This window comes from Electrona antarctica (genome assembly GCF_951216825.1).
Source record: "Electrona antarctica genome assembly, chromosome: 21".
Lineage (NCBI taxonomy): Eukaryota > Metazoa > Chordata > Actinopteri > Myctophiformes > Myctophidae > Electrona > Electrona antarctica.
In genome coordinates, this window is record NC_136802.1 from 17624699 (window position 1) to 17638886 (window position 14188).

Here is a 14188-nt window from a genome sequence, read left to right on the forward strand (position 1 = left end):
GGTAGTAGACTAGAAATAAACATTTAATATACTCTATATACAAGACATCAGGTCTCAAGTGTACAATCTAGTTGAGTCATTACAAGAAACACTGTCACCTAGTTGTGTATTCATTTAAGTGTACACAAAATTGAAAAGTCCCATCTGCACAGAGCAAATCAATAAAAAATCTCTACAACCAAGAATTTCTTTTGGCCATTCACTATTTTACACACACAAAAACACACATTTCCAACTTTTTTTTGTATCCAGTTTTCTTTTTTTAATTTCACAAAACACGTGAATCTGAAACATGAGTTCATTTTTCCTTCTGTGCAGCTATCAATCTCACCATTTTTAAAAACAGGAGAAGAAAAATAATTTACACATCTTTTAAAAATCATATCTACAAAAATAAAATCAAAGATGAAGACTAAGGCTTTACAGAACGAACAAAATGAAACCAATAAAACAAATAAACATATATATATATATATATAGAAAACAGTGGGGCTGGACTCTATATTACATTAGTGGACAAGATTGTGTTCTTTAAAAAGAATACAATGAGATGGTGGTTAAAGACGTTATGTGTATGCATACAGTAGTTTGCACTGTGCAGGGGAAGGGATTCTCTGTGCAATATTTTACAAAAACAAAACAAAAGGTATAAAGATGATGTTATTTAGCTAAGTTATAGCTTCAACCGTCACGTCATTTTAGAAGATATAAAGAAAAGAAAAACACTGATGAGTATAAAGTTAAGCAAAAGAGGTAGAAATTCCCAAAATGAAGAATGCTGTAGGAATGAGAGGAAGAAAATGGTGGAAAAAATGGTTTTACAACAGAATCTGTGCGTTTCATTATGGGTGACATCTTGCATTGATTTTCAACACAAGCAGTTTGAGACAATGCATATTTAGTCCTTTGTTAAATCAACCTGACACGACGGAGGAGATGCTTAATAATTAGCAGGCTTAGAATTCTCCACCGACTGAACTCTTCAATTGGCATCTCATTTAGATTTTATTTATTACTTTGTAGTGCATGCAGTTCTACTGGAGTCCATGAGTGGTCATGACCCAATACGCTTTATTATTATTATAATATTATTACTTTCATTAGGAAAACCTCCTCTGTAAGTTGTTTGAACCTGCTTGGGTAATGTTTTTAAATGGTCCCTTGTTTGTTTTTTTCTACCAGTACACATTTTTCTCCGGCTATTCTTTTAATTAAGCTTAAAGTTTTTAACCACATAGCATTTGTTTTATCACAATGTGTGCAAAATGAAAATCACTACAAATCTTGTATGCGCTAACAAGGGATTCAGAAGGAAGAAAAGTGACAGTTAATTTTCCCTCTCCTCTGGGCAAAAAACATTTTCTACTCAAGTAAAACATCAGCTGAGTGACTGAATCAGTGATCTGATTAAACTCAGATAAGAGGAGCAGTTGGTTTAGCTTAATTTTGGCAGTAATGTTTCCAGTTTCAAGGTTGGAAAAGAGCCTAGGTTCGTCAATAATAGCGCTACTCTTCAAAATATTTGAAACCAGTTCAAATACAGAGTGAGATGTCAGTGTGTGTTCTGTGTTGGCTCAGCTAGATAGACAGTGTGATCCTCAACGTAGGACTTACAGACTAGAACCATAAGAAAACCAAAAGCATATAATATAGCCTGGGTCTGTACGGTATTGAATCAAAAAATGTAACATTTGAAAGCACACCGGTTGCACAGACCTAAACAACAAAGGCCTACAAGATGAGTTACACAACATTCTTTTCTCAAATACAAAGAAACTGCACATTGTGTGTCTCCAATACGTGATACAGTCAGCAACGAGTATTATTAAATGGCAATTCAAATAACTGTGCTGCTCCAATATAACGATACAGCACAAGTATAACGAAAAGACACTTTAACCATCTGTGCTGCGGCTCTGGACAGATCCACAACGTTACTTTGCCCACATGTACCGACTCTTTCAAATGGAATCTTTCAGACTTATTGGGCCCTGTTTGTCAGTGCTAAACCCCTTATCCCTAAACTTTGCCTTTATCATTTGGAAAAGTAAAATTGTTCAACTAGCCGATCTACATCGACACGTTGTGAGCTTGTCGATCGACTATTTTGAACTATTAAAAAATGTTTTTCAAAATAGTAAAATAAGCCAAAGGTTTAGGGATAAGGCGTTTAGCACTGACGAAAATAGGGGCCATTATCTCTGGACCAATCAGTGTTAAATGTCTTGTGCACACTACCAGTAGGCCATATGCTTACTTTTCTTTTCATACATTAATATTGCTTTACTTTTTAGAATTTTTATATGGGAAAAGTCAATGGAAACTGATGAACCTTTAAGTTTGCTCAATATGGTAGATGACTAACGTCATAGTACTGACGTAGACAGACTGGCGGAGATAGGCGCATGCACAATTTTTTTTCTCCTTTTCTCCCAATAAATATAAGTTCTGTTCTGTGCACAAGGGGAAGAGGGAGTGTATTGCTACAATGCTACTTGGTAAATATAACAGTCCCTTCATGGTTTTCAGGCTTGGGCGAGGTGGTTAGAGTAACATAAAAAACGCTATATCTAAGACAGTTTTATCCGAACATGTGACACTGAGGCCCGGGAGAATTCTCTAGGCATTCATTCCAACCAACGAAAGGCCTCACCAGATAAAGTCCCAGTTGCTAGACAGTGGAACAGTCCAAAAAAGGACATTTATGTATGTAATTATTATTTTAATGTATTTATTTAGCTGATCATAAACAAAATCATTTGTGGAGCTTGATCCAGTGTGTTGCAGACTATTTCACTAATAGCTCACGTTCAACCAGAGAGGGTGAAACCAAAATAGTGAAATGGCCCTCCTGGTGTGGTTGGAATGAAAACCTGCATAGCCCATTCAGGACGGGAACCCCTTTTGGGGTTCTTGTTGCCACCTACAGTATATAGCAAACATCGGCCTCAGTCCTAAATGGGATAGACACCCACCATGTCCCATGACTGAATACCACTGATTTATGCATATTACCGAGTGGGACAGAGGGATGGTTGGTTCACATGTGTTACACTCAATACAGTAGAGACAGGCCTGAGTGACGCACAGGCAATTTCTAAGACAATGCAGAGATTCTACTTTTGACTTTGTTTTTTGGCAAGCAGTTTTTTTTCTCATGGTAAACCTGCCACAGATGGTTCAAGTTTTTAATATATATAAGCCTCCCCCCTTCAGTTTCTAAGCACACTGAAAAATTGCCTGTGTTCCATCTACCTTCTTAACAAGAACAAAAATAAATGATGCATACAACTATGGATTCACTGAAACTGTTACTTTGTTGTGGTAATCCCTGTGGGTCTCTAGAACAGCGCTATGGAAGGAGGGCCACACACAACACAGCTCTTCAGTAGCAAACAGCGCAGTAGTAGCAGTAGTGTTTTCTTCTATAGTCTCTCGAAGTCAGACCGTCGACTCCCACAATTTTCAAACGCTTTCGCCATGCAGTGCAATGTGCAATGGAAGCTCTGAAAATGTTTCCGTTTAGTCTTTGCAGTCGCACAGATTTGTCCAAATGTAAAACAAAAAGAATCAAAGCCTATATAGCTTGTTGCTATAGAAATGGAAATAAAATAAAATAAAATGTAGGCCTAAAGATAGTTTTTAAATATATTTTTGTGAACGGAAATTACCAACTTCCCTTTTCTTTCAGCTTTCGGGGGGGCATTGTTCCAGACTCATTATACTGTAGCATTCGGAGATTGTGGAATAGTTGTCTGGCTACGCAAGACTATGTTTTCTTTTCTAGAACTTAATCTGTGATCAACAGGAGCGATATAGTGATCCATATGTTGCACCGACTAGTGGAGTCGGACAACGCTGACATGCGTAAAGCACTGCGTTAAACGTCAGCGTACGTGTTCCCAAAAATAACACAAACAACATTTTTATTGTCTCTACCATAGTGCTTCTCAAAGTGGGGTCCAACTAAGGACCCTCTGTTTCTCTGAGAGTGTACAAATGGAAACCAAATGTTCCATTTGTACACTCAGTCGAAGGTTTTGAGAACCACTGCTCTAACCAGGTGTGAGGGAGGAGGAGGAGAGCGTAATAATGGGGCCAGGTTGCGTGAATAACACAGACAAACGTTTGAGTGTTATGTTATATTGGTATCCTCAACGATGATGACCCAGTGCAAATAACCTGAATTATATACAGACACAGTCCTTCGGCTTCAGCGGTAGGTGAATTCAGTGTAAAAGCAACCGGAGATGGGGAGGGAGGCGGGGGTAGGGATGCATAATTTGTGGGTAAAGTGCTGGGATTGCGGGTCCCTTGGTCTATTATTTACTTGAACAATTCAACACTTTCCTGCTCCCGTTTTCCTTCAACCAGCTCAAAGTACGCAAGTGACTACTAGTCCTCCCATCTTTCAAAATGTCGCCCACGTACGGTTCTCCTTCATGAACCTCCCCCGCACGCACGCACGCACGCACGCACGCACGCACGCACGCACGCACGCACCTCCGTTGTCCAGTAAGGGTTCTTCCAACTTTTCCCCTTTTATTTGTTCTTCAAACAATCTTCCCTTCGCCGTTTCAACATTTCACTTCTCCGCCTTTGATTTTTAAAAGTTTTTTTTTGCTTCTTCCTTCATGTTCCACGAGTGCAGCAGGTGCTCGTCGCGACCTCGGCAATCGCGGGAGGTACCCCCTCCCCCCCGATTGGGTCAGGCGTCCAGACTTCCTGGTATCCCAGCACAGCGGTCCTTCCTGGGTTCTGTTACAGTGGGTGTGCATGCAGAGGCTGGGTGGGGGGGCGGGGTGGGTGCAAAGGGGTGTGAGGCTGAGGTGCCTGACTGAGTCTGATCGCCAAGTACGTTACTGTAAATGTGCGTGTGTGTGTACTTGTCTCTTGTTCACGCCAGCGACCAAGTGTGTGTGTCCGTCAGTTCACCAACAGTGAGGTGACGTCAGAATCCAGTGGACTGGATCTTGAGTTCTGCTGGACTGCTGCCCTCCTTGCCTGGATTAGATGACACAAAATCTAAAATAAAAAGATTCATCCGTTACCGTCTAAATTATATCAGCCCTTCTTTCACAGGTATATCCATTTAAGCCATTCTTTATTTCAACCAAAGTAAGTTGATTTGAAAAGATTTGTAACGCTGAATACATAACACTATTTCTTAAAGACAAGTACTTAAATAAAGTACTTTTGCACACCTACAAGGACAAATGCCTAGGATAGAACAGCCAACGTGGCGAAACACAAAACAAAACAAGTCTCACGTACAAACTTTTATTTATATACTTTTACAAAAACATTCCAGAATATTTAACCCAATTTCCAGACCTATATAACAATCCTTCAGCACAATAATGAGTCTCTTACTCCTATGTGCAATGCCCAAAGACCAAAAAATAAGGCATAGAATGGTACGATTCCTTTCCAAATTTCATGCCAACGTTTTTGCTACACCACCACTAAGGCATAGGATCACGCTGCAGCACGGTGTGAGCTTGTAGATCTGTTCCGTCACATCCGGTAGACATTAGGCTGCAATCACGCAGCCCGTTTGGCGAAAAATGACTTATGTTACATAGTTTGTGTAATGTTATATATGTTTTGGAAAATGTTTTTTTTATTAACTAAATCAATGACCAAAAACAATGCATATCCAAATACTTTTTCCGGGAACTTTTTCAGGACTGGAACAAGTTTTTTTTTCAACTTTCAAATTATTTCCAGGAATTTCATGACCGTTGTTGGAACGCCGTTTATTACACATTGTCCAGCTGTCTGATGGGTAACAGGTACCGTCGCCCATAATCCATCTCGCCCTTGTTTTTTTTCACGCTGACCTCACGCCGACCACTCGGTGTGGCGGTTCTTGTATTCTTTATTTTACTGAGAATAAGGTTATCAATAAGTTTAGGGTTAGGCATAGTTTTACTGGGGTTAAATTTAGGAATAGGGTTAGGTTTTGTTTTACTGAGGTTAAGGTTAGGAATAAGGTTAGGTTTAACTGTTTAAGCATCATTTACTTAGGTTACTTTAGGAATACCAGGCTGAGCAGTTCCGCCGGCTGTACGCCCGGAGCGAGTTGGTAAAAGGGCGACTTCGTTGGTATTTGTATGATGATACCCTGATGAAGGACAGTGACTGAAACGACACCCAACTACGTACCGTGCCACGTCCTTCGAAAGCCTCCACGGGTTGTGCAAGGACGCGCTGTGATTGGCCATTAGTCAGTCGGGGCGGTAAACACTCTCGCTACAACATTATTTACTATATCGGGTTGCAACTCGAACGGCCCAGAGGCTATCCTTTATAACTCTATGGTTGCGACATCCAAACCTGCCAGTGAACTTGGGAGCCCAACTCACTCACCGTCCCCTGAGCCGCGGTCCAGAGATGGCGTCCTGGAGACCGTTGTCGAAGCACACGGCTGCTCCTCCGACTCCTGATTGGTTGTGGACTCTCTGAGGGTTTTAAGGAGCTCCTGGTGAGCCTTCTCAATGTCCTGGGGATGGATGGAGGGAGGGATGGACACAAGACAGTGCGCTTAAAACATTACAGTTATTAGCTCTGGTCAAATTATATACAGCATATCGTTGATGCAGGCCAGAAAACTTCTATTTCCATATTTCTAACGCAGTGGTTACAAGGGGCTGTTATCACCCGCATGTGCTGTCACAGGGCAGCGCCACATTGAAACATACTGTAGCACAAAACAGTTCAGTAGGGACCTACTGAACCACCATAGCTATGGGATGATAACGGTGATAAAAGGCCCTTTCAATAGGATGATAACGGGAAGATCGGCTGACCACACATTCAATCGCGCAAGGCACCTCACCCTGGCTGGTATTAGTAACTCACCCTTAGCTGGTGCAACTTGCCCATCAGCACCTCGATGGTGTGGAAGATCTCATCTACGTTAGTGATGACGTGACTCTGGGGGCCCGCCTGCTCCTCCAAATGGCACAATTCCACGTCCTGTTCCTCCTCCGGCTGCACAGGGAGGTCCGACGGGTCGGTGTCTGTGGCGCAGCGCGCTTCCTCCTCGTCCTCCCGAGGCCGGCCCGGCGATGACGACAGCGCCTCCTCTGGGGGCAGAGGGAACAACACTGCTGCGGCGGTAGGGGCGGTGGGGGTGGCAGGGTCGTGGGAGTCATCCGTGACGCTCTCGCCGTGCTCCGTTGGCATCACCAAGTAGAAGACGTTCCCTGAGACATACAGACAGGGCCTCGTCATTATGAGAGCAAGGACGTGGGAGGGCTGGGGGAAGGAACTAAAGTATATTTACTCTGCTGTGATTCAACCCATTTAGACCCGAGGCCGATCCATTCTACAAATGCCTTCTTGACCAGTAGTTCTCAAGCACCCAGTAGAACTAATACATTAGGCTAAAAGCGTATCAACATTTTAACCCATTTTCACCTGAGATCAGATTCTAAAAATGTCTTCTACATCCCGACAGTTTTCTGAAAAAGCTATGTTTCTATGTCAGTGGTTCTTCGATTTAAAAAAAATCACACCCGTGTGAACTGAGTGGTGTAAGGTCTTATATAGCCTGTCTGACGTAATGAAATAATGTCTGATGTAATGAAATCACACCCGGGTGAACAGGGTGAACATAGCAACCATGCTCATTTTTTCTGCACAGAAAAAAAACCCTGTTCACCCGGGTGAACAGGGTGAACATAGCAACCATGCTCATTTTTTCTGCACAGACTAACAAAGCCAGTTGTAGGAGTGGTTTACACCACTCAAAAAATAGCAGACCTACAAGCTCGTAGCGCGCCACTCGGTGGCACGCTATGAGCTTGTAGATCTGCTATTTTTCAATAGCTAAAGCATAACATAATGCTAACACCAAAAGGGGTTCCCGCCCAAAATGGGTTAAATGAAGCGCTAACCTTCCTATGGATTTCTTGTGTAGCAGGAGACCGACGCGTGTTTATGACTGAATTAAACCACCGTCTTTGTTCTGACCTGCATGGACTACCAGCAGGGAAGGAGTACGCCTCATCAGGACTATGCGTGCAATGTCTGTCATATGTAGAAAACACTTTAAAAAAATGCGATACTTTCCTGTGATTGTCCAAGCTTTCCAAAACTCACTATAGTGTATATAGTGTATTGTTTAGTGTGTTACGCAACATACAGTGGGCACAAAAGAAGTCGAGAAACTAAACCAGTATAGTATATTTGGAAAAATACTATTTGATCCCAGTTTGGCAGGACAGAAGACTTTCAACAAGGATGTGACTGCATTGAGGTGCCTACAGGACAGTGTCCACTATATCTGGTTACCATTACCCTGCTCTGTGGCCTCGCCTCTCGGCTCAGATGATTGGTCGAAGGGGAGGCCGACATCATCGGTGATGTCGTCAGGGATAGAAGGACAGCCCGCAACCACAGCTATGCAGAGGATAGACGTGAAGAAGAAGGTAGTGCATGTGTGTGGATGTGTGTGTGTGTGTGTGTGTGTGGACAGTATGGGAAGTGTTTGTGTGTTGCACATTAAGTGAGAGGGAATGAGGAGCAGGCAGAAAAAGAAGTAGCAGAAAAAGAAGTGAATGAGAAACCACCACAAAAGAATTATTCAGAGTGTGTGTGGAAATCATGCAGAGGAAAAGCCGGCCTTTGCAGAAAGTTTACCCACACCACAAAGAGCCAGTTGCCAAGTTCATTCAAGACTTCGATTAGACTCTATTCACCTTTAATTCAGTCAATTTAAAATACTAACCAATACCCAGGCCAGAAGTGTAATTAATTGAAGTGCAGCGCGGTATGATTATTACGTTTTGTTGAATTGACTGAATAGAAAGTGAATAGAAAGTGAATGGTCAACCTTGATGGAGAGACTCGACACTCAATGATTCCTAGATGACTCATGCTGCTTCATGAAGAATCTTTACCTTTTCTCATAACCTGAAAACTACGCTGCTGTTGCTCCGCCTCCTCCTCAGGGGGCGGGGCCTCAGGAGGAAGGCAGTCGTCTTCAGGTTCTGCATCCCATTGGTCGGTGCTGCAGCTGAGGACGGTCTCCAGGGACTCGGGCCTCTGCCGGTCATTGGCTGCCTCGTTGGTGGGTGTGTCGTCTGAGTCGTGGCTGCTCCAGTCGTCCTCATCCAGATCTCTGAAGATGAGCTGCCTTAGCGTTTCCACTGTGAATAACAAGCCAAAGAAACATGCATGTAGGAGCAAATAACACAGTCTGTGTCTGCGACTCCGAATGATATGATATAGTACTTTGTCAGTTCGCACTGAAATTTGTCTTGCGGCCCAGCGGCCTTGTATGCAACACATATACACACACATTTGACATAATACAAAAACAGAAATAATACATACATAGAGACATAAGGGCACAGAGCAATGTCCACAGCTCAGTCTAGTCCTGGCCAAAAACCTGATTAAGCCTCAAAGTCGACTGATGGACAATGGATTGTTGAAAAGCTTATTAACAAAATGTCAATAACATCACATCCTTCAGGTTTTGACATTGCTCAACTATGTCCGACACTGAATGAATTTAAGGGGTATAAGTAACTAGATAATGTCTGTGGCATGGTAATTAGTGGTGTTGGTAGAACTGCCAACACTACCGACAACGGGCTTTCATTCTCACCGTCTTGGAGAGCGGCCTCTGCCACGCCAAGAGCCTGCACATCACCGCAGAGGAAGGATGCTGATTGGTCCGTGGGTGTGGTGGGTGTGAGAGCTTCATCGCCATTGGAGGAATCCGTCCCCATAGAAACCGATCGCTCGGTCATAGAGTCATCTGGGAGATGAGTTGAATAAATTGTTAAAAACTAAGAAGAACATACCGTTTTCATAAAGCAAAATCAAGTTAGGATCACATTTTACTAGTGCGGTTTATCAGTGGAGGTTACGGTAGATCATTTGTTGCTGACGATAGTTGTTAGGAATGAAGGGTTGACTGAAATACTGTATAGATGCTTTTGCTAAAAATGTAGTGATGTCTACTGGTTAATGAAGTAACTCTCACCTGAGGTGAGATGGCTGCTTGCAGGTGAGACTGGGGAAGAATTGCAGATGCCAGGGGAACTGCGAGAGACAACGAGACATCTATTGAAAACTAAACTAGAAGTGACGTGGTCCTCCACATACACACAAGGAAATCTACATCTGCATTCTATTGATTGATTGAAACTTTTATTTCACAGTATGCAGAATGGGTAAGTCAATACAAAAACTGTTCCTTTGTGAACGATTCATGCTTACGCATTACACTTATTTACAACATGGTCCACCATTTTCAATTCATCAGAATTGAAAAGCATTTTCAGTTCATCAGCATTAAAGACATAAGACGTTACATTTACAACAGTGACTTGAAACAAAAATGACATTCTTGTATTTTTGATAATGCATTAATCATTAGAGTCACTCACGATATAGGTGTGGATCCGTGGTTGGTTAAAGGTGACGAGCCTCCAGCTCCAGCCAGTAAGATAGTCTTTTCAAGTAAGTCTTTCCAACTGGAAAATGGCAAAAAGCCCAAGTCAGTCAGGACGAGTTAAACTAGCGGGGACAGACAATTTAACCCATTTAGACCTGAGGACACGTCTGTGTCGCCTTAGCTTTTAACCACTTTAACCATTATTTTATACTTTATCTGTTGAAAAATAGCAGATCTACAAGCTCATAGTGCAGCACCGAGTGTCGTGCTACGAGCTTGTAGATCTGCCATTTTTGAAAAATTGTGAAAACGTGGCGCAAATCTTTGAATATATATTCGTTCACAGTGAACATTTTTAACTTTAATCTTTGCTTCTTGTCTCAGGTCTTACGTGTTCTTCTCTGAGGAGGTCCCAGCTACCAGCTCATAAATCTGCCTCTCCATGGTGCTGATAACATAGAGGGCCTTATTGTCTGGGGAGAACAAAAACGAAAGACACAGAAATGTCATCCATCGGAGGTCCAAACTAATCTTTAAAAATGTATAGATAAAAGGCACAAATTAAAATAGAAAGTTAACTGAATAAGAATGAAAGAAAATGTAAACGTTTTCAATTTAAAAAAAAAAACGATTCACAAGCTTTACAACGTGTTGTGAGCTTGTAGATCGTGACACTCAAATGACTCAAAGTCCTAAATAGTTAAATGTTAGTTAAGTTGTTTGATGGTGTTGTATGATGGGTAAACAAAACATTAAAGGAAAGACAAATTCAGAGGCAAGGAACAGGACATGAATTCATGTCGACTTGTTGATTTACAGTATAAGAAAAAAGGAAAGAAAAGAAAAAGAAAACCGCGCTTCTCATTTTTTATGTGATTTAACCCACATGAGCAATATGAAGTTGGTTATTGGTTCTAATGGCCCGATCCCCTTTACTTGACATGCTGTGATTTAACCCACATGAGCAATATGAAGTTGGTTATTGGTTCTAATGGCCCGATCCCCTTTACTTGACATGCTTCAACAAACCTGTGGCCACATCACGAACCAACAGCGAGTCCAGCTTCACGAGGGGGCTGAAGGAGGTCTTGGTGTCAGTGCCCCCGCCCAGCCAACGGGACGGGCAGCGGAGAAGCAGCCTCTCGTCTGGGCCCCTCTGCAGCAGGACCAGGCAGTCTGATAGCAGCAACGCCTGGATCTCTGCATGTGGTAGGGAATAACAATGGTGATAGTTAACACTTATGATGCCCATGATTGCACACGTCTCCATAATTACACCCGTAGGAGGCCCAGGACGTGTGGACACGTTTTTAGGTCCTTCATTTCTGACTTCACCAAGCATGTCTAAATCCGTACCTAACGTCTTTTCTTTGCTGACTTTCCAAGTGAGGGGACCCTCGTGGATCATCGTCTTTGTGCTCAGATTAAGACTCTGTTGGAAGCAGCAGTAACACAAAAACAATAGATTAGACAGGAGTGTGTCTGGACGCGCATACACGCACAGTCGCACACGCACACAGCCACACATATATGCCAGATAAAGTTGTTGACCTTGAACTGAGGGGCGGCGTCCAGCCTTCGCTGGTACTGGTTGAGTCGTTGCCGGTGTTCCGTTATCCGGACCACCTCGTTGACATCCTGCAGTATACCACGACAATATGCCTGGGCCTGCTGGAGGTACGGGAGATCCGACGAGCCAGCTGGAGGAAAACCAGAGGGTTCATGTTTTATTCACCATCTAACTATAAATGCACCATGTCTCTGTGTGTACGTCTGTAATCCACATAACTCGAGAACCCTTCGCCCCACCGACACAGACAAAATAACTGGGTGGGGCATGCATTTCTAACTTGCATCGTTCAAGTAGGCCAGTGCCCAACGGGCGCTCTAGTTATAACGATGCAATGCGTCTCTAGTTGCACGGTGGTAGCACGTTAACCACATCCTCGTAGCGTCCTCAGTGTGATTCTCACTGGATGCCCGTGTCGGATGCATTTCCACACCTGTGTGACAACTTTTCCACCGGTTGGTTCCCAATGGGAACCGGTTTAGGTGTTTTTGGTTCTTAGTTCATGAGCCAGAGCTCCAAAATTGGAAAGTTAATTATGAATTGAGTGGACAAAACAATTCCTTTATTAAATTGTTTATAGGATCAATACAAGTAAATGAATATATGATAACTTACCTTCCACAGTAGTAGCCATTTCATATTTTTTACATAGTCCTATATAATGTCTCATTTGCATATTTAAAAATTAAGAATTTGTAATACAAAAAAATCATTGTCTTCGTGTAAGTAATCAACTGGGGGAAGTTTCACAATTTAATATAGGTATGGTTTTGCATACTCAATTCATAATTAACATTCCAATTTTGGAGTTCTGGCTCGTGGACTAAGAACCAAAAAGAACTGAACCGGTTCCCATTGGGAACCAACCGGTGGAAAAGGGGTCTGTGTGTACGCGTGCGTGCGCCCTGCACTCACCTTCTGGGAACCAACCGGTGGAAAAGGGGTCTGTGTGTACGCGTGCGTGCGCCCTGCACTCACCTTCTGGGAACCAACCGGTGGAAAAGGGGTCTGTGTGTACGCGTGCGTGCGCCCTGCACCCTGCACCCTGCGCCCTGCACTCACCTTCTGTGTGTTTGATGATGTTGTCCAGCAGTAGAGGATACTTGGTTAGTCTCTGCATCTCTGACACCAGCAGGTCTTTGAGCTGCAGTCTCCTGCAGTGAGGGCTGGCTTCACACTCCTATATGAAAGCAACACATGCACAGCTCAGTTCACTAGTAAACGCTAAAATGCTGTTTATTTATTACCTGTGGAAGAGTTGGAAGTCAAAATCTTGTCAGACACAATGGAAAATAGGTATATTATTTATTTAAAAAGTGGAAAAATTGCATATAGGCATTAGGAAAATTGTCACATTGCGGGAAGTGACGAGGCTGATTGTGATTTTTCAATTTGTGTCCCAAATTGTATTGATTGTTGGTTGTCAGGGTGACGCCAACACCCTGGACAGGTACATTTATACAGTTATGTGGCTCGTTTCTTTTTCTCTTCAGTGGGTTGGCCAGGCCAACCCAAGCTTTTACATAATTGACTATTGGCATATGAAGAGACCAGTGTTAATTTTTTCACAATATTTTGATTTAGTCTTGAATAACACACCATTTAGTCTTAGTCCTAATTAGTCGACTTAGTCTTTAGTCTTAGTCTTAGTCAACAACATTAACACTGGAAGAGTGATGAATAAATGGTAAATGGTGCATTTATAGATTTACATTAGGCATGTAACGATACACTCAACTCACGATACGCACGATACGCATCACGATATGAGGTTCACGATACGATTTTTCACGATATTTTCAACACAATTATCTTCCAGACAAATCTTTTTTTTTTATGATTTATCTTCCCCCCCAAGCTTTTTTCACAATTTCTATTTAACTACATTGCAAAAGTAGCATTACTTTTCATGTAAAATTACTTAATTTCTGTGCAACAACTGTAAACATGCTTTCATGTTTAAACCTAGCTCGAGTTAACATTTCTTCTTTTCTTTGATGGCATCTTAGGATAGATGTAGACCTATTTGACAGTGCATAAACATAATTGCCTTCCTTGTATTATATACATATTATACTATGTATTAATGAGCATCAATAACGACCATCACCTGTGTCAGACACATACAGCTCCCCTCTGCAGGCCTCTACTACTGAAAGTGACTGCATGGAGTCTGTCTAATTTCTCTCCAAAAGCACGTG

The 14188-nt window shown here is 42.3% G+C and overlaps 1 protein-coding gene across 5 annotated transcripts in view; it reads right to left on the reverse strand.

Annotated features, from left to right (window-relative positions):
- Positions 1 to 14188, reverse strand: part of arhgef11 (Rho guanine nucleotide exchange factor (GEF) 11) — a 43303-nt gene continuing 29115 nt past the window's right edge. For 2 of the 5 annotated variants that reach the window (XM_079491570.1, XM_079491567.1), the window contains exons 29-41: positions 13050 to 13167; positions 11969 to 12117; positions 11774 to 11849; positions 11447 to 11617; positions 10809 to 10890; positions 10410 to 10496; positions 10004 to 10062; positions 9623 to 9775; positions 8910 to 9158; positions 8302 to 8409; positions 6865 to 7211; positions 6373 to 6505; positions 2 to 5025 (exon numbers count right to left, since the gene is read on the reverse strand). In XM_079491570.1, the coding sequence (XP_079347696.1) occupies positions 4952 to 5025; positions 6373 to 6505; positions 6865 to 7211; positions 8302 to 8409; positions 8910 to 9158; positions 9623 to 9775; positions 10004 to 10062; positions 10410 to 10496; positions 10809 to 10890; positions 11447 to 11617; positions 11774 to 11849; positions 11969 to 12117; positions 13050 to 13167 (1806 nt within the window). In that variant the 3' untranslated portion in view covers positions 2 to 4951. Of the gene's footprint in view, positions 5026 to 6372; positions 6506 to 6864; positions 7212 to 8301; positions 8410 to 8909; positions 9159 to 9622; positions 9776 to 10003; positions 10063 to 10409; positions 10497 to 10808; positions 10891 to 11446; positions 11618 to 11773; positions 11850 to 11968; positions 12118 to 13049; positions 13168 to 14188 lie in introns of all 5 variants that reach the window. The other 3 variants (XM_079491569.1, XM_079491568.1, XM_079491571.1) reach the window with 3 other exon arrangements.